This window comes from Natrix helvetica (assembly GCF_964273705.1).
Source record: "Natrix helvetica genome assembly, chromosome: 1".
NCBI classification, from domain to species: domain Eukaryota; kingdom Metazoa; phylum Chordata; class Lepidosauria; order Squamata; family Natricidae; genus Natrix; species Natrix helvetica.
In genome coordinates, this window is record NC_138548.1 from 246822798 (window position 1) to 246832752 (window position 9955).

At 40.7% G+C, this 9955-nt stretch overlaps 1 protein-coding gene across 1 annotated transcript in view; it reads left to right on the forward strand.

The window, feature by feature from the left end:
* Positions 1-3681, forward strand: part of LOC309384395 (E3 ubiquitin-protein ligase TRIM47-like) — a 33252-nt gene extending 29571 nt beyond the window's left edge. The window contains exon 6 of the mRNA XM_081937893.1: positions 3094-3681. Within this exon, the coding sequence (XP_081794019.1) occupies positions 3094-3632 (539 nt within the window). The 3' untranslated portion in view covers positions 3633-3681. The remainder of the gene's footprint in view (positions 1-3093) is intronic.
* The last annotated feature ends 6274 nt before the right edge of the window (positions 3682-9955 follow it).

Sequence of the window (9955 nt, forward strand, 5' to 3'; positions counted from 1 at the left end):
TCGGCCGCCTCCTCTCACCGCCACCGCTGAGGGAAGCCAGGGTGGCAGCAGCGGTGGCCGCCGCCTCATCCTCTCCTCCTCAGTTCGGCCAGGCCGGGGCCTGTGGGAGCATCCTCTGTGGGGCCACCGTGGCTCACTTCCATGCGGGGGCCGCCTCTGCCGGCAGACTTGCGCTTTCTCTTTTCTTTCTTTTCCATTTAACCAGACTGGGCCACAGCAACGCGTGGCCGGGTACAGCTAGTAAAATAATAATAATAAACCCTTGCACAATCTCATTTAGGGGTCACTGTTGACCATTTTGGAGATCTCTGTTCTAGTCCTTGCTCAGGCATAAACACTAGTTGGGTGACTTTGCCAGGCACTTTTGTCAGCCTAGACAGGGAAGGTGAAAAACATCTCTCTATCAAACATCACTGGACTAATGTGCTAGATAACGGTCCATGATTTTCAATGAAGAGTCCTTCATCCTGCAATAGTTTGATTTTGGCTGATCATAATTATTATTCCTGTCTTTCTACTCGACACAAGTTTTCATTTCTTAGTGAGGCCCTGGACAAGTAGAGGCTTGATCTTTGATTTTTTTTTCTGTGTGTAGCATTCTAGCTGCTATATTGCACTGGCTGATCACAGCTGGCAAAAATATGGAATACAGTATGACCAAAGACTGTATCTATGTCTTATTTCCCAGATTCATCAGTATCTGAGGGTAGTATTCAAGAAAAAATGGAGGTTCTCTGTGTTGGAATAAAAATAATCTTGCCTCGAGGGGAGGAGCCGAAGTCGAGACGACGTGCGATCTCAATGCGCTGAGATTGCAGTTGATACTTTTGCCACTGGGTGTTCCAAATGGACCTAAACGTCCCGCAGAGATGGTAAACAGGAAGAATACGTCTTGATGATCTCAGGGACATCGCAAAGTCCCTGATTGATCCAAGAGAAGTTCTTCAAGCCGGTGACAAAAAATCCAGCCATTTGGCTGATGAAGTCGGGGCGCCCCCAAAATAGGAGGATATGGAAAGAGAAAGTGTTTCTAGCTGGTGAGGAATTTTTACCGTTTTAAAAGTGACTGCCTATAAAAAACTTAAAATAAATTTAAATTGGAGAACAGAAGAAATAAGCGGCGGAATTAAATTTGGAATAGTTTTGGACAGTGGGTTATCTTTTTTTTTTAAATGCTATCTTCATGAATGGAATTTATGCAAGCCTTTTAAAACGAATGGATTAAGTTTTCTTCTTCTATTTTTTTTCTTTTATTATTCTTTGTAACTTATGGACTAAAATTCTCCTCTTTCATTACTGTGGGTGTTTTTCTAGCTCATTTAAGAATCTGACTTTTTAAAAACTTGAAATACAAAAAAGATACAAAAAGAAAATTGCAACATTGCAACAATGCAACAATAACACTACTACTCGGAGGCTGGAGATTTGTGTATTGGAAATGAAACACTTTTATTTTCTTTCACTGATTATCCTGGCTTGGCCCTTCAAGGTCTTACTGTTTGTTTATAGAGAGTGATAAGAAGAAAAGCAAACAGATGTTCCTTTGAAGTATATTTTTAACCAGAGAAAGGTGAAAATGAAATGATTATTGTGAATCGATGCTTAATCTTTGTTAAAACCTTCTAAGCTACAGCAGCAGTGTTTGCTAGCTGGAGATAATGGCACAATTTCACAGCAGAAAGAAGTTTTAAGTCTGCAAAAGATATTCTCAGAAATACAGAAATTATCAAATATACGTGAGAGGATAAAGAAGAAGTTGGAAGACTTAGTGCATCTAACAGCAAAATATGACAAAGAAGTTGAAGATGTTCATCAAATGGAAAAAGTGACGGTTAAAATCCAAAAGATCAAAGAGGAAAATGAATATAAAGAAATTAAAATTGCTGATATTTATGGTGATTGGTTTGTTTCTAAAAATGGAAAGAGTAGATTACTGAAAGAGGAATTAAATGGAGGGGAAACCTACCCCAGGTGGCAAGATACAGAAGAAGAAAAAATAAAAGAATTTATGGATTTAAAGAGAGAAATCTTATTAGCAACAGCTTTGATAACACCACCGACAATCAAAGACAAGCTGATTAAGGAAACAGAAGAAGGGCATTGAAATACATGAGAGATGTTATAAGCAAAGAGTTGCTAAGAGGAGTCCATACAAAGTTGATTAAGGAGATGATTAGAGGACTGCCATCACAAATGGCAGAAGATATGAGACTGTTTTGCTACTGGAAAGATACAGGTTGATAGATGGAAGAATATAATTTAAAACTAGTTAAACTTAGTGAAATTTAGTGATAATGGATATAGTTAAATAAATAATTGATAATGATAATAATGTATACAATGTGTAGTGTCATGATAAGCAATAATGGGATATGAATATTAAATGATACCCATGAAAGGAAGATTAGAAATTCTTTTGGATTATATATAAAGGTTAATAAAAAAGAACTAAGTTAGATATAGTTAAGTTTTGAATATTAGGGGGAAAATGTTATGATACAGGATATAGTTAAATAAAGGAGGGATAATGATAACAACGTATATATAGATATGGGTACAACATAAGGAAATTGGATGTAAATTGTGAACAATGATTTGGAAAGAATGATTAGAAAACTTTGTTATTAAATATTATGGATGTTTAGCTAGAATAGGATATAAGGATTCGGTGTTATTGGAGGATTTTAGAAATAGTAAATGAAATGCCAGTATGTGGTTATATATTAAATCTTGGTATATTTTATGATGAAGGACGTTTAAACAATTACAGTCAAAGGAAAATGGAGGTATGTTAATGTTAACATGTATAAATATCTGAGTTAAAATACTTGAGTTAATATGAATTATGTTTGTTGACTGTGGAAGAGATGTACGTAAGCCTTTTTGTAACCAACTGATACACTTTCTGCAGTATGTAAAGAAGGATGTGTTGTGTTTGTTTTGAAAAATAAAAATAAAAAAACTTTAAAAAATAATAATAATCTTGCCTCCTAGTCTACTCAAATCTTCCTGGCATTCTCATCCTTATTGTGGATTGATCTAGACTGAAAATTTTTTAATGTTGCCCTCTTTTTTTTCCTTCCCATGCAACAGACTATTGTGTCCTGAATTTTGATGCCACCACTGCCAACGAAGAGCTCTTCCTCTTTAAAGAGACTCACTCCGTGCTGAACATGGGGATTTTGTTGGAAACCTATTCAAAACCCACCCCTGGATTTAACCACTGGCCCCAGCTGCTCGGTACCCGCAGCCTCTGTGAGGGCTGCCATTACTGGGAGGCTGAGATTTCAAATGGCTGGCTGTGCCTGGGTGTTGCCTACAGCTACCAGCATAAGACTGAAAAATCGTGCATGTTGTATCTGATTGGCAGGAATAATTATTCATGGTGCTTGGAGTGGGACTCAGTGAATTTCTCTGTCTGGCATAATAATATTCAGACTGTGCTGCGTGGTGACTACTACAAGACCATTGGGGTTTTCCTGGACTATGCTGCAGGCTCCCTGACCTTCTACGGCATCACCAGTTCCATAAACATCATTTACCGTTTCTTAACCACATTCACTGAACCACTGTACCCAGCTGCCATGGTAAGCAGTGGGTCTTCTATTACTTTGAAACGACACCCTGAATAGAAGAGGAGGGAAGGGAATCCAATCTTAAAAGCCAAGAGAGCTTTTACAGTTGCTGATAAAATTAACTTTATCTCATGAGTGCTGCAGCAAGATTCCTTTTTTGGGGGGTATTCTTCCCTAGAACATTCTGGGAATGGCTGGGCAGGTGTTGAGAATTATTTTCTTTTCTCAAGAATGAAGAAATTAAGCTAGTTCGAGTTACAACCCTGGAAAGGATCCCTCAAATCCATAGAATGGATTGGATCTACTTATCTTAGGGCAGAGGAGCCTTTGATTGCAAATGGGGAGATCCAACCAAACAGATGCCCTTTCTCCGGCCCTGCATTAACATCTATAAATATTACACCATACCTGTGTTGCAAAAATACTCATAACCATTAGATAGGAGACTCCATATATTTTCTGATTATCTATATCTATATATTTATATCATCTATCTATCTATCATCTATCTATCTATCTATCTATCTATCTATCTATCTATCTATCATCTATCTATCTATCATCTATCTATCATCTATCTACTATCGGTATCTCAGTGGTGGGTTCCTCTCCCCGTTGCTACTGGTACGCTGCACATGGGGCCGGGTGTCCTGGTTGTGCACACACGCTGTGCATGCATTTGCACTCCACCACCCCTGTGACACCCAGCTACTTGTTGAAGGTCGTGTAGGTGCCGCACGCTGTGCAATTGGCTGCTTGCTTTAAAAAAGGTATGGAACGTGGGCGGGCGGCTGGGCCAAATGAGCCACCCTACCAGTACGATGGCCGCTATTACTGGCTACTACCGGTATGACTGTACCGGGCCGTACCGGCCAGAAACCCACCACTGATACATACAATACACACACTTAATTTTTTCCCAATTCTGGAATTCAAATTAAATTACTTTAATCTGACTAGTTTATACAGGTTGGCTTCCACGTAGAACATTGCATCAGCTGCACAGAACATGCAAAATCTTAGCTCTTTTTCTTTCCGTTCATCTTTAAGTCAGACTTGATTCCTGATGATTACATATACAAATCCAGGCAGTTTTCTAAGTAGCATTTTTGGAAGTAGTTTAGCATTACTTTTTCCGTAGAGTTGGGAAAGAGTGACTGTAGGTAGGCCTCTATTTATGATCACAATTGGGACTGGAATTTCAGTCCCTAAGAGAAGCATTAAACAAGTTATGATATGCCTGGGCCTGATTTTACCATCATTTTTATCACAGTTGTTAAGCAAATCAGCATGGTCATTACGTGAATCACATGGTTGTTGAGTGAACTGTGGGGTGGTTAAGAAAATCCAGCTTCCCCAATTGATTTGCTTGTTGGGAGCCGTCCGAGACGACCACAAATTATGATCGCGTGTCGCACCAGTCACTGCAACTTTTGTAAATGCGAGCCAGTTGTCAAGCATCCCAATTGCGACCGCAGAGGTAACTTCAAGGATGGGTCGTAAGTCATTTTTTTCTGAGGCCACTGTAACTTTGAACCATTGTTAAATGGTCATAAGCCGAGGACTACTTGTAGCCAAGGTCATCCAGCGGACCTTTGTACCCAAAGTAGAATTCAGGTTTTCCTAGTCTTAATCCACCAGATTTTGGAGGCTTCCCCAAGCTTATGAGCAACCAAACTCCAAAAGCGAATGGCTAGCTTTGTGATGGCGAACCTATGGCACGCGTGAGCTATATCTTTCCACATGTGAGCGGTCAGCTTAAGCATGCATGCGTGCGCCGGCCAGCTGATGTTTGGTCTCTGGAGCCTGGGGAGGGTGAAAAACAGGCCCAAAGGGCGTACTGGAAGTTCCCCTGAAGGAAATACCAAGCTCAGCATGGAGGTGACCAGTGGGCCTGTGGGGGGGGGGAGCGAGTGGGAGGGTTGTGCATGCACATGTGGAGGTATGCTTTGCATTATGGGTGCCGACATGCACGCATGCTATTGTGCAATCTCTCTTGCATTTTTGGCACCCAACAACAAAAAGGTAAGCCATCACTGGGCTAGCTAGTCTGAAAACCCTTATCAGAACAACAGCTAGTCGTATATTACTTGTAGAGACAGGATCCTTCCCTTGGTTATGTAATTAATGCGCTTCCCTGAGTAACTGGATGACCTTTACAATCATTAGACTCTCTTGATGGGCTATTTCAAGTTAAATTTTAAAACTCTGTTATTGTTAAAGATTCTCTGCTGGCAATGACTTGTCCATAATTTGTTTTGGTTGACCACCCTGGTAACCGCATAGAAACTCCTTCCTGCAACACCAACTCCCTAACTTGCATGTGGCCTGCACCAGTGTTCCCAGTTCTCCCCGTCTCCAATGCAAATTGTACAGGGTCTGCATTGGCTCTTCTGTAGCCTCCCTTTCTTTCCTCTCCCCCCCCCCCCTGGGCAGGGAACATCCCCACACTCCTTCCCTGGGACTCCAGCCCTCTTCCTACTTAAAGATCTGTCAATTTTGAGGTTAGCATGGCTACCGGACTGCCTGAGATTGCTAATTGCTTCATATGACTGTTATCACTTAGCAACAGCAATCCCATCCTAATTGTTGTCATAACGCAACAGTTACTTGTAATACTCACACAAATGGTTTGTTTTTGATCCAGTAGCATATTTGGTGAACTCCGTCTTGAGACACACAAACACTTAAAAAAAACAAAACTTTATACTTCGCACAAAGGCAAAAAAGCAAGCCCCATTGTGACCAAGTGCCTGTTCTGACCTAGGCTTCCTGAGAAAACATAAATCACAATCTTAGTCCCCCAAACCCTCTTTTATTTATACGGCTATGAATTATGGTCATTCACAGCCCGCATGGCTTCACAAACAGTCTGTGAAGGTTCCGACAGATGTCTGCTCGAGTTGCCACAGTCTTTCAGAGGAATATTGATAAACACTCATCTTATCTCCCTTGAAATACTGCCAGAGACCTAATTGCCAAATGCAGAGCAAGGCCAAACTGAGCACAGAGTGAAATAGAACTTTTCAAAACATGAACCGATCAGCTTCCTGCAAAGGCTCACGTCCCATTCATTCCTCTTTTATGTCTAATGGGAGGAGCCAATTATCTCCAAGCCTTACTCCCAAGTCGACCCTGTTTTCTTAATTGTTATTGCCTTCTGGTAGCTCTCCGTATGCGCACACTGGGAACAGGCTCCCTCTGTTCCTCTGCCTCGCTGATGTCAGACTCCGGAGGCTCCGGAGGCAGCACATAACTACCAGATGGCCTTGGCTCCCTCTCTGCCTCCGACACAGAGCCCTCGCCCGAGCCTTCCCCAGACTCCAGAACTGACCCATGTTCCTCCCCTACCTCCTCACTGTCCGACTCTGCTGCCAACTCCGCAGGCCGCCGGTGGACCACAACAGTGTCATGTGTGAACTAAGTGCATAGTCCTAAATAAAAAAGGAGCCTATGTTTTAAATATGAATGCCCAAACCACAAACTCTTTTCTCCAAGAAGTTTGCCTGACCTAGATGAATTACAATGCTAACATGAATTGGTCACAGAGATTAATTTATCAGGGGGGGGGGGGAGAATGTGTATGTGGAGCATTTGAATATCTTTCTTATTCTTTTGTCTCTTTGAATCAGTGACGGCTCCAGGTAACTGTCTGGACAAGCCCCTGCAGTTTTCTTACCAAGATTTTTTAGAAGTGGTTTGCCGCTACTTCCCTCTTCCTAAGGCTAAAAGAAAATGACCAGCTCAAGGTCACCGGCTCTGTGACTAACATGGGACAAAAACTCACTCCAAGTTTCTATCTGGCACCTTAACCACTACACCTTACTGACTCTCCTATATATGACTTACATGAGTTAAAAAAAACCACTTCATCATTTCAATGCAGACTTACTACTTGTGTGTGACCTTATGTGGTTACAATATTGCTATGTCTAATTCCAAACAAACCACAGGTAGTCCTCAAGTTACAACAAAGACGACAAAATGAGGCCTTGAACTTTGTTGCTAAGTGATGTGGTCATAAACCGTGACAAGTGACTACATCACTTCACGGTGGTGATTCCAGCAGTCCTTATTACTGTCATTACACCATGATAATGCCGCAGGTCATTAAATGAGGACCTCACATGAATACAACTTCCAACTTCCTGCTGGCTTCCCTGTTGACCAGGGCTGTCAAACTCGCGGCCCGCAGGCTGGATGCATCATGCACTGGCTACACCCATGCCTGGTTTAGCAAAGAGGGAAAAATTCACGATACATCATGTGACGATGCCGTGATGCCGCAAGTTGACTTTCTTGTGGGAAGTGTGTGGGAAATGTTGGAAATCGCAATCACACGACATGACAATGGCAGGAACTTTGGGTCCATCATAAATCCTTCTCATTCAGTGTTGTTCTAACGTTTAACAGGGTTGCTGAGGGAATTACTATAACCCAAGGACTACCTGTACTTCTGAATTCTACCTCTCTGTACTGACATCCCTTAAATGAGATTAAGGGCCAGAACAGCAAATTAGGAAATGGCCTGAGAGCTTGATACATTCTTGACGTCTGAAAAAAACAACTGAGATGCAGGATTTTTAGTTAATTTAGTCCAGATGCGCCCAGGGGCATTATCAGTTGCATATCTAATTACTGTTCTTGGCTGCACACAGGAAAAACAAAGAAACTTTGTGAGATTCCTTGCCTGGAAAAGCAAAACCAGCCTTTTTAAAAGTGTTCTTTGAATGAAAAAGGACCTGTAGTAGATTTATCTAAGTGGTCACTAAGATGGCACAGAATCAATCAAAACAAAAAAGGGAAGGAATCTTAAAACCTCAAATCTATTTACTGGTTTCTGCCATTAGAACACCGGAAAGCTTTAGTTTAAGCATCAGGTGATTTAGTTATTGCTTCACTCCGCCATGAGAAGTGGAGCCGATCACCTTCCTCAGTTATCAGATGTATACAGTAGTTGAATTCCCACACGCTTACAAAGTGAAACTTATTATTTAACCAGACTCTTGCCTTCCTATAACAAGACCATTATTTTGGATCCTTCAAAAGAATGCTTCCTTTGGTGGAATTTGAAGTATAAAATTTCAGTAAAGATTTGGACAACTATTTGTCTTCAGTTTTCAATCTCCTATGGCTGAAGTCTGAATCCTGTGAAATTACTGCTTGGATCAGCACTGCCCTTTCCTCTAAATTGCCTAATAGCATTTGTTGATCTGGATTTCTTGGAGCCGGCTTCTTGGTTGCCAAATATGTGCAGTTAGTGCATGCCTGTATAAAGATAAGTACCTGGTTTTTCTACCTTTGATCATTCATATAATTATTCTTATCTGAAGAATTAATTCCAAAGCATTGTACTTCAAAACCAGTAATAAAGGTTAGGCTGTAGTCCAGATATATAGTTCAGGAACAGAATACAGCTAGCCATTGTAACTTTGAATGGTCACTAAACAAACTGTTGTAAGTTGAGGACCACCTGTACTTTTATAGATTTTTGAGGGAGGGAAAGACAGAAAGTATCATTCACAGTTCAATAGATAATCCATAATTCACATGCCGATGCAGACCTTATTAGCAATATATAGATGCCCACTGAGCCATGGATTGGATTATCCTCTTTTTCTCACTAGCCAGATAACCCACTGGCTGATCAGCCAGTGGAATAAACAATTATTTAAGCTAGCTAGAGATAAAAGAAGTATTAAACCAAGCCTGAAAAGATCAGTATAGCAACCAGTTATCTCTGGAGTTTGTTTTTTGGGGATATTAGATATCTGCATACATTGCAGAAATTACAGTAAACTCACACAGACCAACTGATTTCTAGCTTCTTGCCTCACATGACCTCAAGACAGATATAAATATTCAGGACATCCAAATGTGCCCTAAGAATCCAATTTCCAGTCTGTGCCAGGAAACCTAAGGATTGAGTAGCAAGGGAAGCCAAATGTATAATTTCCCTCCCTCTTATAGAGAGGTGTGGAAAGGAAGGACTTATATTGGTTACTCTTCCAAAACTGAATATTTATCAAGGAACAATCACTTTGTATTTAGCAAGATTTAATATTTGATGCTTTAAAAAGGTGATTAACTTCCTTGCCAAATAATTAATATGGGTCTAGGTGGCAGGTGTTGCCTGTCAATTACCCTGTCAAACTGCTTTCTTGTTGATGTTATTTCTCTGTGCACTTTGATTGTTAATTTTTAAAATATTCAGTGATACTTAATGCAAATTAATGTTAATCACATTTTGCGTATAACAGAGTTATACAGTCACGGTGGCTAAAATAAGACATTTTACTTCCACGTCTCATTTAACGACTGCACGCCATTTCAAGAACCAGATTGTTAGGTAAAATGATCCTAAGGGAACATGTGACAGA